This window comes from Hyperoodon ampullatus, assembly GCF_949752795.1.
Source record: "Hyperoodon ampullatus genome assembly, chromosome: 7".
Classification (NCBI taxonomy): Eukaryota; Metazoa; Chordata; class Mammalia; order Artiodactyla; family Ziphiidae; genus Hyperoodon; species Hyperoodon ampullatus.
Window position 1 is genome coordinate 47614978 of NC_136920.1, and position 16980 is coordinate 47631957.

The following is a 16980-nucleotide window of genomic DNA, read 5'->3' on the forward strand; positions in this document are numbered from 1 at the left end:
GAGACTGACATAAGAAAACATTGCTATGATTTATGTCAGAGAATGTTTTGCCTGTGTTCTCTTCCAGTTTTATGGTGTCTTGTCTTAATATTTAAGTCTTTAAGCCATTTCAAGTTTTGTGTGTGTGTATATGGTGTGAGGGTGTGTTCTAACTTCATTGATTTACATGCAGCTGTCCAGCTTTCCCAACACCACTTGCTGAAGAGACTGTCCTTTCCCCATTGTACATTCTTGCCTCCTTTGTTGAATATTAATTGTCCACAGGTGTGTAGGTTTATTTCTGGACTCTCTTTTCTGTTCCGTTGATCCACAGGTCTGTTTTTGTGCCAATACCACACTGTTTTGATTAGATTTCTTGTAGATTTGTAGTATTTTCTGAAGTCTGGGAGGGTTATGCCTCCTGCTTTGTTCTTTTTCCTCAGGATTGCTTTGGCAATTCTGGGTCTTTTATATTTCCATATAAATTTTAGGATTATTTCTTCTGGTTCTGTGAAAAATGTCATGGGTAATTCAATAAGGATTGCATTAAGTCAGTAGATTGCTTTGGGTGGTATGGCCATTTTAACAATATTAATTCTTCCAATCTAAGAGCATGAGGTATCTTTCCATTTCTCTGAATCATCTTCAGTTTCCTATATTAATGTTTTGTAGTTCTCAGCATATGTCTTTCACCTCCTTGATGAGGTTTATTCCTAAGTATTTTATTTCTATTTTTTGGTGCAATTTTAAAAGGGATTGTTTGTTTGCATTCCCTTTCTGATATTTCATTGTTAGTGTAAAGAAATACAACCCGTTTCTGTATGTTAATCTTGTATCCTGCTACTTTGCTGAATTCATTTGTCAGTTTTAGTAGTTTTTGTGTGGACTCTTTAGGGTTTTCTATATATAGTATCATGTCATCTGCATATAACGACAACTTTACCTCTTCCCTACCAATTTGAATACCTAAAGAGGCAATTTAAAACAGCAGAGGATGAGGTTAAAATGATCCTTAAACCTTGCTCCCATCACCCATGAGGAAGTAGGGTCCAGAGGAAGCCCAGATCAGTTTTAGGACATAAAGAAGCTTTGCACACTTGAGTATGTTGTATGAATTGTAACACCAAAAATGATTTCTGTTTATTATTGAGATTATTTATGGTGTTCATTGAATAACAACTTGTAATAAGATTAGTACTCCACTTGAATTTCATTTTACCTCAGTCAGTCATGGTTCCATGCTTTTCCCATGACTTAAGTTCATAAATAAAAGTCATTTCCAGCTCAAAAAAATGAGAAAGAAGAAATTGTTTTTGTTTCTAAAAATTCCACTTACCTCTTTTTTGAGCCAGTCATTCTCCCAGATCTCTCGATAGCTGCCCTTGTCAATGAACCTTATAGCATTCTAAAAAAAAAAAAAAAAAAAAATTCCGTATTAAAGAAGAGCTGCCACATAGCATTTAAGAGTTTTAGCAATGGGGATACACAATCAACTTATCTGATCATTTAAAATTATGTTTTGCAATTACTTTGGAAATATACCTAAAAACTTTTGGTGCAGTTGTTCTGTCTTTATTATCCTATTGTATTGTTTTTACTGATTTACATTGCCTAACACAGGTGATTGAGAGAACTGGACAATGGTTGTCCATTCAATTTGGCCTCTATTGTGACTGAATCTGACTGCTGTGGTGAAATCAGTCATTAATTGATCTGCTTCACAATTAAGATGGTTAAACTGCAGTGATCAAACTTCCTTCAAGTTTATGGTCACAGACATAATTCAACATATAGCAAAGGCAGGAATAGATTATATAACTACCTTTTTGATTTGAAAGATTTCTTCATGTCAATAATAACAATATACATACTTACAAACCTCATAGCCAATAGTTTCAGGGTAGCAGGCTGTAGCTAGATAGTCTCCTGGAGAAAGGCATTTTAGACAAAGCAAACAGGAAAATCCTTATTTTATCAGTAGAATCTTAAGATGTAAATTCATATTCAGTTACTAGGATATTTACAGTTTCACCCAAAGGAACTTTATAACGGATGACAGATTCTAGTTATATGTGAGGTACTTTTATATGGATACCGTGCTACAAACGCAGGAACTGAAGGACATAACCACAAGAAGAAAAATTAAGAAAAATATTCTGGTTCATAAACATGGATTGAAATAATTTAAAACTATGTTAAGGGTAAATTTGTGTAAGTCTTTAAAGTAGGAAGATGTGCAATACATTTCTTTTCTTTAAATCATGGTAATTGACCTAAGAGTGAAACTCCATTTCCTAGGAACCAGGAATTTTTATACTTCAGCTCCAACTGATAAGTCTAAAGTTTATTTGAACATAGAATTTTCTTTGAACAAAAGTAGGAAGTCACTCATAATTGAATTTAGTTGACTAATGGCTTAATTCACTAACAATAGTGTTTTCAGCTTTGGCTACACATTAGAATCTCCTGAATATTTTGAAAAATCCAAAAGCCCAGGCAACATCCCAGGCCAATACATGAGCATCTCTGTGGGTGGTACCCAGGACCCGCCTGGGTTAAACAAATTTCTCAGGTGACTCCAATAAGCAGCCAAGGTTGCACAAAAGTAGTAGATTTTAGAAGTTAACACATAAGATGGCCGGAGAAAATGAGGAAAATTCGTTCACGTGTGTGGGTGTTTGGCAGTATGTGGGGAAAAGAAAATGTACAATGTAATGATTAAGAGTAATGATCTGAAGAAGCTATCTTAACTCTCTATTCTGATACATGTTCTGGGCAAGTTACAAAGTTTCTCTGTGCCTCTGTCTTTTTATTAGTAAGTCTTCCCCTTAACAGGATTGTTGAGAGACTTTAAAGTAAAATGTTAGGAACAGTATTGGGAACAGTCTTCATTATATGTTGAATGTACATACTGAGAGCATATTTGATCTACATATGCATTTTTAATAATCTTAACTATGATCAGATTACTTGATTGTTGATTTCACCATTTAACCATATTCAGTAACAAAGGGGCTGAATTGCATGGGCAGACAAAACCATTGGTCAGTTCTCCACATCCTCTGTATTTGTGTTAATCAGTAAAATCATGCAGTAGAATAGTAACACTGAAAGAACAATTGAACCAACAGGGAAGCAACAAACAAGAGCAACTGAAATTCAGTGAAGAAAAGACCAGATGTTTATGACTGAAGAAAGGATGTTCCAGATAAAGAGACAATCCCAGCAGGGACCTCACTGATTTAGGAGATAGTCTGGAGACAGGGGAAGGGCAGTGAAAAGGAAAGAAAGTCAGGCATTAGGGGCAAAACAAAGATTAGAAAACATGAATTGGAAATTACATCTCAAACATTTTTTTATATCCCCAATTTTTAAAGCCCCAGCAATGTAAAGTGTACTCTCTTAGGTTTGCATATGTAAGAAAGTACTTTTTAGACAAATTATATTTCATCCTATAATTCATCCAAAATCTAATTTAATAATTTGTTGTAGCCATTATTATTATACTTAAAAATACCTGAATATTAATTTACTGAGCTCTTGCTCTTATGAGGCACTATCAATCCTCATACTATTTGTTAAAGGTAAATATTATTATTGTCCCCTTTTTATAGATTAGGAGACCGAAGCCCAGAAAAGTATAAATTCAGTTTATACACCCAGTAAGTGGTAGAACTGTGATTTAAACTAAACTGCCTAATTTCAAAACACAAGTTTCTGACCGTTATAATACACCATGAGAAAGAAATGGGTGGGGGGAGCTTTGTTTTTTAAGGAAATTGAAATACAGACAGGAGAGGGCTTGGGATGGGTGAAATAGGTGAAGGGGACTAAGAGGTACAAACCTCCAATTATAAAATAAATAAGCCATGGGATGTAATGTACAGCATAAGGAATATGGTCAATAATAACTTTGTATGGAGACAGATGGTTATGAAACTTATCATGATGATCATTTCATAACATATGCAAATGTCAAATCCCTAGGTAGTATACCTGAAACTAACATTTCAGTTAAAATTTTGAAATTCTGTGTGAGAAGAATTATACATCAACTACATTTCAGTTAAAATTTTGAAATTCTGTGTGAGAAAAATAAAAATCTACTATCAGAAAAAAGAAAGAAAGAAAATTGAGATATACCTCTGTGGCCCATTCCTTCTTTTGGTTCAGTTGCAACAAAGTTTCTCTGATTATTCTCTTTCTATCATCTTCCAGGGTGATTTTATACCATTCTTTAAAAAGAAAATTAGAAACCTTAAGATCCTAGGTAAACTATGAAGCTATAAATTTTATTTTCCATGATCCCCACCTCTCCTTTCTATGTACTTTTTCTTTTCTGAATTTTCAAGGTACATTCTTACTGAAGCATCTAGTACCTCCAATTAGAAGAAATGCTCCAATAATTTACTAACACCTTAATGTGAATTCATTTATGATGATATCTCTCTCATGAATAGTCATAGTTTTAAAGGATTGTCTCTCCAAAGGGAGAATTTCTAACACTTTAGTACCTATGCAGCCGTCTACCTTTCATATCACACAACTTCTGATTCTACCACATAAATATGAAGAGATTTGATTACACACTTGAGTGGCATCCTGTACATCTAACTCCTTCTAACTAATTTTCCAATATTCTTGGCATGCGTTTCCTGGGGCAGGAAAGACAGAATAAGGAGAGAGAGTAGGAGAGGGGCTGTGAAAGTCAGTAGACCTGTTCTGAGTTGGATTCAGAGCAAGAAGGGAGAACTGAGATGAAGAAGCGCAGGATTCTCTATCCTCTCCAGATTTTCTTACATCATAAATGTCAGAATTGAGAGAGCAAAGGATTGTAAAATTGGGGGCCTTGAAAGATGCTGAGAGATCATATAATCAACACTCCTGTTTAAGGGAAGCAAGATGTAGTGACATGAAGGCTGCTTTAGAGAGTGGAGAGAAATAAAGCTGAATAAATGAGTCCAGTTTGTTCATGCTTTTATTCAACAAATCATCATCAAGTTCTTTTGATGTGCATGACACTATTTAAGGTGCTGAGTATATTGGCAAATAAGAGACAAAACCCCTGCCCTTATGACATGTACATCCTAATGGGGAAGCAAATGAATAATATTTCAGGTGGTGAGGTGTGTGATGAAGAAAAACTAAAATTTTCTGTTTTAGATAGGGTGATCAGAGAAAGCTTTTTTGAGGCGGTAACATCTGAGCAAAGACTGAATACAGTGAGGTAGTCAGCAGTGTGCAACAGGAGGGCAGTGTACCCTCCAAATCTAAGAATCGCCAAAGTTAGTTGTGCTTTATGATAACATCTATGTTATGTGTCCCCATTAGATGTGTTTTATTTATAACATTTGAAGCATAATTACTTGGAAGTCAGAAAGTATCTTCCCATACAAACGATGTTGACAATTACTGTTGCTAGATTTCTGGACTGGTCCACAGAGACCCATTTAACTTATTCTATAATGAAACAATAGTATTGTACTGAGAGTGTTGTGGAACATAGCTGCCATTTAGGACATTGTTTCAAAGGGAAGAATTTCTTCACAGACCAAGTCAACCAAAGCCAACTCTAAGAACTCTCGAGGATCTTAGGCTACAGGGAAGAAGATCTGTAGGTCTGATCTTTCCATAGTTTAGAGCCAATCTAAGGCTCTGGAAAGCAGGGCAGGGAGCTAGGCAGGAGTTATTCAGCCCTCCTTGTATTTTGTACTGGCATAACTGCTTCCCCTATTCAAGGAAAACTCTGAGCAGAGTGTAAAAACTTCTCTTCCATATCTTTCTATTACCACAGTCCCTGGAACACAACTGAAAAATATTTTGAAGAAAATGAACTTTGGCCAACTGCAAGTCTTTGGCGGGCAGTGATCTGAGCCTTCAGCGCCAGGATAGAAGAAGCAAACAATGGCAACTTTGGTGAGGGAAAGGGAGAGTCGAAGGAGGGAAGGGGCGAGCTCTCCCAGGCTGTGGAGTGTCCAGAAAGGGGGCTGGGAACCATCAGTTTCTACCTCTAACAGAGCTGGAACAAGAGTGGCTGAGGTTTATAAACAAGAGTTCATTGGGTTTTGGGTCTAGTCTAACTTGACATCTGGAGAATAAGAAAATGGACATCTTCATGATTCCAACCTACACATATATATGTATATATATGTGGATATGTATATATATGTATATGTGTATGTATATGTAGGTGTGTGTGTATCTATCTATCTATCTATCTATATATATAAAACCTGTATTTTTCTTAATCTCATTCAAAGTAATTGCTTGAATGTTTTAATCATTCCAATCTCATTTCTGATGGATTTTTTTTTTTTCAGTTCAGGATCTAGTCCACTAGACTAATGCTAGATATTTATTTAAAATTTCTACCACACAAAATACAACAATCAATCTAAAAGTTGCAATGCATCAGGAGTTGAGCTATAATGGATTTTACATTCTTAGCATCTGAAAGAAAACATAAAAACTGGAGCTTGATAACATTATATATTAATTATTTGCTATAAATCATAAAAAATAGATTACCAAATATGCTCTGGGTAAAGTTGTAGCTCTCCCTCATGTTAATACTGAAAAAGCGATAATAACATCCAACTCTGTTCCAAATTCCATATACGACTGTATGGACTGTTTTTCTTCTTAAAAGCAGAGTAGCTAGCACAAGGGAGGATGTGAAAATATCCCTGTTATCCTTTGAAATTCAGATGATGCTTCAGGTAGCAACTATTAACCACGCATTTGTGAATACGGCCATAGAAACTGGGAGTATGTAAAAGTCTCCTTCCCAGAAAAGTTTGGAACACTGCAAATGGGAGCTTGGGAGGTTATGACTATGTGCCTTTAGACTCCTGGCTGCTCAGATGCCCGGTCTAATATGGTCACTTCTCAGAAGCTGACCACACTTCTCAGAGGCTGAAGCTTGCTTTGCATTGTTTTCTTTTCCTTGTTGTGTGTGGCTTTGCTTTGGCTCTGCTCCATGGCTTTTTAGAGTCTGTTCACTCTTCACACACTTCCCGGTGTCACACAGCTTCACTGTGCCAGTGGCTTCCTTTGAGCCCCCTCTGGAGAAAACCAAGCAAGGGCAGGTGGCAACACTGGCCACGAAGCAGTTTCTTCAGGCAGAGTGCATGTTAGAGAGCCCTCCCTACCTCACTGCATCACAGAGCTGGGAGGACTATTTGAAGCACAACGGTTTGGGTCTGACACCCACCTGTGTTCAAATCCCATTTCCACTGCTTACTAAATCTGTGAGTTTAGTTAGAGCAATTAACTTCTCCAGGCCTCTGTTTCCTCATCTTTAAACTGGGCACAGTGGTATCCAACTCAAAGGAACTTGTAAGAGTCGGATGAGATAAGGTATGGAAAAGCAGGTGCTGGGACTGTGAGTTCTCTAGAGATCTCTGAGGTACTCTCATTTTACAGGTGAGGAAACTAGCATTCAAAGAGGTGGACTTGAACCCAAGTCTTTTAACTCACTGTTAGTGTACAAAGAAAATTTTCAGGATCCCTGTCCCATGCACCTGGTCAAGGACAAAATTTAAAACTCTCTGTGACTCTAATATCTGATGATTTGTAATAACCCCATACTTTCTCTGTTCCTGGGCCTAATCTAAGGTTCCCTTTCCTTTTATTGAGAGAGAAAGAGCCTTGTCCTGGTTATATCAGTGACTGTGTTTTCTACACCCAATATCCCGACATCTCCTTCTAGCTGAAGTTCAGGGAAGCAGCTCCAGGTTCTTCCTCCCCATGCCCCCAGGGCTCAGGGTGGCTACTGAATAAGATAGGTTGGACAGCTGACCAAAGAATGGTTTGTGCTGGGGCCAACTGATGACCCATGAGGAGGCATGGACGAAGGTCTTTTGTCACCTTTGACTAGGTAGGTGATCACACTGGCTCTTTTCAGAACCTGGGTTGGAGAATACTGCAAGAATTGGTCTGTGGGAAGCAAGAAGAGAATGGGGACAGGCACAAAGAGCAAAGCAGAGGTGGCACAAGAGGGACAGTCACAGACCATGAGTGACAAATGTAGGGAGGAGCATCCCTAGAGCCACCACTGATCTGATGGCCTTCTGTTTCCATCTTCAGTCCTCCCATTCTTCAGTACAAGTGTTACATCCAACGAACATGATCATGGGACATCAAGAAACCTTATTTTTCTCTCTTGCCTTTAAAATTCATACTGTGAGGCTAGTAGCTCTCAGTAAGATACATGGCAATCCTATGACTTTTCTGGTTCCTTTGTGATAACAAAATATCTTCCAATCAGAAATTAATATGTCTAGTCTTTATAATAATCGAAATGTTAAGCTTCATTTAAAGTTATGGCTGTTCCCTTCCTAGCTTAAACCTACTACCATTTCCTCTGACTTGAACTTCTATGCCTTCTCCCTCGGGGCTGAAGGGGAGCCTGGAAAGGGACAGGAAAGCACTCACTTGACTGATACTATCTCAAGCTGATGTCCCATTTTCTGGGTCTAGTTAGCATTTAAGATTGATTCTCCTCTCTTGGGGGTGGTTTTTGTAGGTTCTCCGGAGGACTGCCTCCCCCATTGCTAGTTGTATTTCACCTGCATGCCCTTGATACAGGGGAAATACTGCCCTTGGAGGTTGGCTAATGACTCTTCCTTTGACCTCTGGGCTCAGTTTCCTCCTTCCTCCCACATAGACAGGCTTCTCTTTCTCTTTGGGGGCACCATGGCCCCTCTCATCAGCCCTCAGGCAAGATTTAACAGGACTGCGTACCAGCTCTCTTTCACAACTGGTCCACAGGAAACACTCCTTCTCGCTTTGCCACAACAAACTCTGGAAGTGCAGGCTGCTACAGGCTGAAAGTCTGTGACCCCCCACCCACGCCCACCCCAGATTCTTAGGTTGAATCCTAATCCCCAATGTACTGGTATTTGGGTGGTCATTAGGTCAGGAGGATGGAACCCTCATGCATGGAATTAGTCCCCTTATGATAGAGACCCCAGAGAGTTGCCTCGCCCTTTCACTACGTGAGGATACAGCAAAAAGAAGGCATCGATGAACCAGGAAGCAAGCTCTCACTGGGCACCTAATCTGTCAGTGACTTGATCTTGACTTCCCAGCCTCCAGAACTGTGAGAAATAAATTTCTGCCATTTGTAAGACACCCAGTCTACGGTACTTTGTTATAGAGGCCTGAATGGACTAAGACACAGGCCCAGCCCAGGGCAGCAGCTGCCTACCTCTTCTTTGCTCTGATGTTAGAACAGTTTCCTAGTCAGCCACTTATCCCATAGATTTTTTTCAGGGATGAGTCATAAACTAGATCTCAATGTCCGCCCCCCACCCCAAACTGCAGGGAACACATGTTGAACAATCTGAAGAATTTCCTTTAAAGACCTTCCGACTTGATTTGAGATGAAGGAGGAATTACCCTTCACCTGCCCCTTTGGGGGACTGTGTACAACTTACAGCACACCAAGAGCTCTTTCCAAAAACTGTCTCCTTATTTCCAACAGTCTTTTCATGGCTTCCTCAACTTCTTTTATAGACTGGAATTCAGTGGTTGAAGGTGTGAAACCAGTTTTCTGCCTCATCATATTGGCAGTCTGCCTGGCGATATCTCACTTTACTTTGAAATGTGGTATCCATTATATAGACAACCAGGTTTAAACTGAGACTAAAAAAGTTTCATTTTAATATCATGTTTCACTTACAATAAAGCCCCTTTCTACTAAAGTACTTGTTCCTTGCAATTAAAGCAGTCTAGCTAACACAAACTCCATGATCATGGGTGTGGGAGGAGAATTCTAGAAAAGTCATGGAAGAAGGAGAGAGGTGAGAGGAAAAGAAGAGATGGTGGTAGTAAGACTTCAGATAAATTAATTTAGGAGTTCTACTCATATTCATTGTGCCCAGTTAGTGGCCCCCAAGGTGCTTTAATCATCCCCAGCCAGAATTGCTGCTGCATGGTTAGGAGAAGTGCCTAAAACTAATGGCAAATAAGATAAGCCCATAACAGCCATTATCCCATGACACTTAAAACTGGCTATATGCCAAGGCTCAACCAGCAGCATATAAATGTTATTACCCCCACCGCAAAGTTGGATACAATAGCATGAAATTTTCAGCTCAAAGAAATCATCCAAATTTCTAATCAGGATAACGGGTTAAGTTTATATGAGAAGATCACTCTTCCTACTTAAAAACCATAAAATAAAGGAATGCTGGAAAAATTATTTTAAAAATTTTAAACATACTAGAACAGTAACAAGTTTTAAAGTGTGGTATTGTTGCACAAATACATAGATCCATGGAACAGAATAGAAAAGACAGAAAGAGATCCAAACACACATGGGAAATGAAAGTATGATAAAGTTAGCATTTTGGATCATAGGGTAAAAATGGCTTATTTAATAGGTGATGTTGGGACAACTGGAAAGCCATCTGGCAAAAAATAAGGTTGGTTTCCTATCTCACACAAAAAAGTCAGAGATTAAATATAAAAATGAAGCCATAAAAAATTCTAGAAGAAAATATTAGAGAATATATTTGTAATACCAGAAATCATAAAATCAAAGTGATAAATCGGGCACTATAAAATTTCCTCATACAAACACTGCATAAACAAAAGACTAATGACAAATGGGAAAAATATTTGCATCTTATATCACAGCTAAAGAGCCAACTTCCTTGAAATGTAAAGAGCTCCACAGCACGATAGAAAAATGGGCAAAGATGTGAACAGAAAGGAAATTCATATGGTTCTTGAACTTATAAAAAGATATTCACTGTTGCTTATAGTAAGAGAAATGGAAATTAAAGCTACAGTGAGATACCATTTTCTACCTATAAGACTGGCAAAGAACAAAGAGGTCGATCACATCCCCTGTTGTTGAAGAAGTGGGAAAACAGACATCCTCACCACCACCAGCCGGAGTACACTTGGTACAACCTCTGTGTAGGGCCATGCCTATCAGTGTAAAAATGAATAGGCTGTTTGGGCCAGCCATTTCCCTTTAGAGATACACATAAATGGAATTACATACATGCAAGGGTATTCATCGTAGTAAAATGAGATTGTGTAAGGATAGTCACTGCAGTATTATTTGTAATAGTAAAAGATGGGAAACAACCTAAATGCTTATGAGTAGGGGACTTTAAAAACTTATGGTACAACAAAACAAAGTAGCCATTGGGAGGATGAGGAAGTATTAATATGTACTCATCTATAAGGATGTCCATATTGTTACCTGAAAGAGCAAGTGAAAAATTGCATCTGTGGCATGCTGCTTGTGACATATATGTACATACTGAAACATGCATGGACTCTTTCTGAAAGGTTACATAAGGAACTGGTAATAGTGTTTTTGTCTAGAGAAAGGATCTCAGTGGCTGGGGGATTGACAGGGGTAGGAGGGTGTCACTCTTACTTTCTTCTTTTGGGGAGGAGAACCTTTTGAAAAATTGTAACTGATTTGGGGCCAAATTTACACTACCACTGTGGTACAGAGGCCCTGAGCTGAGAAACTTACATAAAAATTGGTCTAGAAGCAGCCTGACTGGACAGAGCCTCAGAGGGGATAGTGGGAACGACCCCGAATGAACGCTCCTTCCACAAAACAGGGTACCATTACCAGCTGGGCTCAGAACTGCCATCCACCCACAGTGTTCTTTCAGGACAGATTTCTCCTGTTTGTTCTACCCTAGGACTTTCTTGTCTCTGAGTGTCTGGTGTTCTTTTAAGCCACTATGCCTCAGTGACAGACAGCTGGCCGGCTTCATGGTTCCCAGCTCTGATCCAGGTAAGATTCATTATGCCCGAGGCCGCCCTGCTCCATACCCTCTTCACTTCCTGTCTCATGTTTGTTCTCCAGTTTTTTTCCCCCGACTGCAACTTAGCATTTACTTGGCCATTTTTCTATAACGATTCTTGTTGTCCAGCCTGGGTGGGTTGCCTCAGCTTGCCTCAGGTGAATTCCTTCTCTAATATAACCCCTTCCCAGGACCCTCCCACCTTGGTGGAATTGGCCCAGACCCAGGTGTGAGCGCAGGTAGACACCCACCCACTGAATGAAGCTTCTTTCTCAAGGTCAGTTGCAGGGTTTCTACACACACAGAGGCACACACTCCCATCCCTTTATTTCCCCTTCTCAGTTCCATAGGTGGTCCTGGGATAGTTTCTTTACTTCCTCCCTTCACCTAATCCTTAGACGCATAGTGCTTGTGCTGACAGCTGAGAGTAACGGATGATTCAGGGGGTACCCGTTTCTTTCTTCCACCAAACGTCTGCCTCTGAAAGATTTTTTTATTGAATCTGAACCAGCTTTCTTGCAACTGACCTGACATTTTCTCAGCAGTCTCTTTAACTCTGTTGATGTCATTCTGTAAGGAGGTAATGAGTTTAGCATGTTGTTCACTCCCTACATTCTTGTACTCCTCCCAATATCCTTTCTCACTGAGTTTCTCAAGAAATAGTTTCTCAGCGTTATTTATTTGGATGCGCATATCTGTTGAAAGAAAATCGAGACTTTCCGTCATTTCTATTGTCCTTGCAACCATTATATGTTGCAATCTGTTTTTGTGAAGTTAAGGCCTGATATGAAAATATCAACTCATAAATACTATTTTATATCTATAATTTAGGGAAATCTAAACTATTCTAACTATTGTTTATCTATCCCTCATGATTCAAAATCTAAGTAAAATTAAACTTCTAATTATAAAGTAGTTGTGTGGTTTGGGGCTGTGATTGAGAGCTGTAACATGAAATCAGCCTATATGCCTAGGGACCCACAAGCTTAAATTATGCCTGTGATAGCTTGATAAGTGTCCTGTTTTGTACAATATATTATGTCGCATATACTTTTTATTAGTAAATTGTCATTTTTCTGGTCATTATGTGTCTGGGCAAAGTGATTTCAACTTAACATCCTGCCACAGTACTTGGCGACCATTTTTGTAGGTAAGTTGTTTGATTCCATCATTTAAAGTTCAATTGTTTGAGCTTCCCTTGTGTGAAATGATAGCATATGATAGTCATAATAACCTGCCTTTCCCTAATCCCACACAGTGAGACTTCAGAGTGAAAGATAAGTTCCCCAGTTACGTGTGTACAAATATGGAGCCCTCTCAATCATATAAACGTTCAGCTTGCCCTAGTGTACTTCCTACACATGATATTCTACTCAGTCTTTAGGCTGAGTATCATGCTGCTGAATATTCTGGAAAAGGCAGCATTACAAAAAGCCAGGTCCAATGAACTGAATGGCAGTTTGGCTTGCTACCATGCACCATCTTGTTTGAGAGCCCCTGAGGGCAAGACCACATCTTATTCATCTCTGTCAACCTGGCACCTTAGCACAGAGTCTGGCAATTAGTTGGTGCTCAATCGATGTTTATGACTGAAGCATTCCATTCAGGCCAGAGAGGTGTTCTTCAGTCCAAAGGTCCAGAAGGACTCCAGATGTGTCTTTTTCCAAGACATGATAATATATTTTTAATACATATATTTTAACATATACTTAATATATTAAGAATATAAGATAATATATTTTAAACTCCCTTAACAAATGGTACTTGTTGTTATCATTAAACAGTTAAGAACACTGCACCCCAGTGATCAGCTGTCCTCCGATGCGGGCAGACTGTTGCTGTCTCAGCCCTGCACCATGTTCAGTCTTTGTGGGGAGGGTTGATTGATGTCACTGAAGCTTTTGAAAGAGAGGGGGGTGTAGTGGCTGTTGCTCTACTTTCCCAGAACCCCTCTCTCCCTTCCCTTCTAGTAACGCATGCCTCCTATCCCTTGTCATATAAGTAGACCGATTACAGTCGCCCCTTCTCCTGGCTTTAGGGATTGGTCCAGTGCTGAGCAGGTGCCCCAAGCTGGGCAAATGCTCGGAGTCCTCCCCTAGAAATATTTTCACTGGTGGAAAACATGTCTCTTTTGTCTCCACTTTGAGGTTATAAGGATGTAAGTTCAGAGGTGTCTCTGGTCAGAATTCCAGCCTCACGGGGAGAACATTCTCAGAAAAAGGAGCCAACTTTCAGGGGGAAGGCAGAGAGAGAAGACGCATAAGAGGAGCAGCGGGTGGAGGGGGAGGAGGTGGGAAAAAAGAGGGAGGGTGATGCAGGGGGAGAGAGGGGGGCAAGAGGGAAATTAACAAAAAAACTGCTGAGATCTGACAGCATGTGAGGCTCTGGGTCCACGTCAGTAGCACCCTGCCTTTTCTGTTTGGTTACATGAAAAAATTAACATCTTCTTTATGCTTGGACTAGTTTGGATTAGAGTTTTATCCTTGCAACTGAAAGAGTCCTAACTAAACATTGGAAGAAGGGAGTTTTGTCAGCACCTCTTAAACTTTACTGTGCACAGGACTCCCCTAGGCTCCCGTCCAAATGCAGATTCTGATTCAGCAGGTCCGGATGGGGGCCTGAGGTTCTGTACTATCACAAGCTGCCAGGTGAAGCTCCAGCTGCTGCTCCACGGACCAAATTGAGTTGAAAGTGACTGACTACCTGGTACTAAATGTCACTGCCTCAGGGATCCTTTGTAGACACATCTGTTCTTTCTTTCCCTCTCTTCCTCAGCATCTGTGGGCTTCTTTCTTCCTTGGACCACTGCACATGCCCAGCCCTCCTGTTCTTAGTCACCCAGCACGTCCCCAGTCCTGTAGGACACACATACCCCAGCACTCAGCCCAAACCACAGACAGGCACACCTTAACTAACCGGGCCCATTCCCACTGAAGGCAGTTTAGTGAGCACATCTAAGTATCTGCTTTGGTCTCACACCCATCTCAAGGGTGTGACTTCTTAAAGCATTCCTTCCAAACATAAGCAGAACTCTCCTAGACAGGAGCTGGACCAGAAAATACATCTACCACCTCATGACATCGCTGTTGCCCACACAGGGACTTGGCAGGAGGATGCTTATGGGAAAGTTTTAGAGACCCCCTAAAAATGAAATGTGCTGATTGACCTTTGGTGTTGGTAACTATTTCTTTCAAAATAACAAATATCTACAAATGGAATGCCTGCTCTGTGCCAAGCGCTTGGGTAAGGAGGCTCTCTAAAATGCTTGGGGAAACTCAAGAAAATCTAGTCCCTTTTTTTGCCTCTCAGATTCTAATACTGCTTCCTGAGAGCACTCAAGTCTCTCCCTTGTTTTCCAGCTTCCTAGCTGAGATGGTATTTATAGAGGTTCTGGCAAAAGTTTTAGAAATCTGAGCAGCATGTTTATGATGAAGGGCTAGGATTTTTTTTTTTTTTTTTTTTTTTTTTTTTTTTTGCGGTACGCGGACCTCTCACTGCTGTGCCCTCTCTCGTTGCGGAGCACAGGCTCCAGACGCACAGGCCCAGCGGCCATGGCTCACAGGCCCAGCTGCTCCGCGGCATGTGGGATCCTCCCGGTCCGGGGCACGAACCCGTGTCCCCTGCATCGGCAGGCGGACTCTCAACCACTGCGCCACCAGGGAAGCCCTGTCTTTGTTTTTGATCACTGACCTTACTCCTCCTCCTCGCTTGGCTTCAGTATCTCTGCCCACTTTATTTCCCTCTCTCGTCCACTTACGTATATGTGTTTGTGGTTGTGGTGATGATGTCATTTGAAATGTGTTCACAGCCTTTTGAACATATTAGGAGACAAAAGCATTAATACATTCAAGAAATAACTTGATACAGCTTTATGATAATTTTCTAAGTTTCTAAATCACCTTTCAAGTTTTGTTCTGGTCTCTTACAAACTTCCATTTTTCCTTCATTGCTTTTTCAACTTCCTCTCTTGTTACAACTGCTAATCCCTCTGACTTCTCCTCACTCAGTTCCTTTAGTAGGTTCCTTATGTGCCAAATCTGTTCATCCTTTAAGCGTTTATTCTGTCATGAATATCAACAGTTGTTAATTACATCTGCTGAAGTATTTCCATTGATTTCCCTCAAATAGAGTTACACATTGAGGTTTGCAAAATGAGAGATATTTAATGAAATAAGTTATTCAATAATATCTCTAAAGAACATAAGGAATATGGAAGACTCAAAATTAAACCCATCAATACAGTAATCACTGAAGAGAAAGTTACATATTAAAACCTGCATTATTAATCTGCCAGTCTATCACCCTATCATAGGATCGGTGAACATTAAAATTAGATTTCAGAGGTCAGTTTCTTCAACTCCCACAAACACCTTTCTTTTCTAGGAAACATCGTTCATTTAGTCAATATTTATGGGGCATCTACCATATGCCAGGTAGTCTTCTAGACACTAGGAATATATCAGTGAACAAAATAGACAAAAATATTGCTCTTGTGGAATTTACATTATTCTTTGTTTTTCTCACAAATGACCCTAATTCTCTTGTTCTGGGGTGATGGTTACTATTTCAATACTCCACACCTGAAGTATGGACTGTGTTGCTTTTGTGAATATCCCACTTATGTTTCCAAGTTTCTTACTTAATCAACTTAGAGTTTATTCTTGCCCTTGCTAGCTTATTATGTATATGTAGAGATATTTTACTGTGTGTGAACTTAATACCTTTTCCTTGTAATTTTCTTAGCCTCCCTTTAAGTTTTAATCCTCACTTCCCTGGTGTCTCTCCTTCAATTTCTTAAACCTAATGAAATGCATATACTTAAAATATTCTAATACTTATTTTAAAAATTATTTTTCCTGTAATTTAACATTCTCTTTACTATAGCTTTTTTCAACATTTTATTTCTGATATTCATGTCTTTTGTCCTCTTAACCTACATGGATACTCTACTGTAAGAGTATTTTCTTTCCCAAAATTGATTCTCTGGGCCAGTGCTTCTCAAACTTCAATGTGTATACACCACACTTGGGGACCTTGTTAAAATGCAGATTCTGGTTCAGTAAGTTTGGTATGAAGCCTGCAATTCTGCACTTCTGATAAGCTCCAGCTGATGCCAACCCTGCTGGCCCACAACCCATAGTTCGGGTAGCAAACTTCTTTCAGGTAATCCAAATATCTGTGATTTATTGATAGTGCTATGGCCTACTAAAACTCAATT

General features: G+C 39.6%; 1 protein-coding gene across 1 annotated transcript in view; it reads right to left on the bottom strand.

Moving 5' to 3' along the window:
* The window catches only part of CCDC83 (coiled-coil domain containing 83), a gene marked incomplete at both ends in the record, with an annotated part of 40222 nt that overhangs the window by 13165 nt on the left and 10077 nt on the right, over window positions 1–16980 (bottom strand). The window contains 5 exon segments of the mRNA XM_079709230.1: window positions 1316–1384; window positions 4123–4214; window positions 12290–12457; window positions 15662–15679; window positions 15682–15823. Of these exon segments, the coding sequence (XP_079565356.1) occupies window positions 1316–1384; window positions 4123–4214; window positions 12290–12457; window positions 15662–15679; window positions 15682–15823 (489 nt within the window).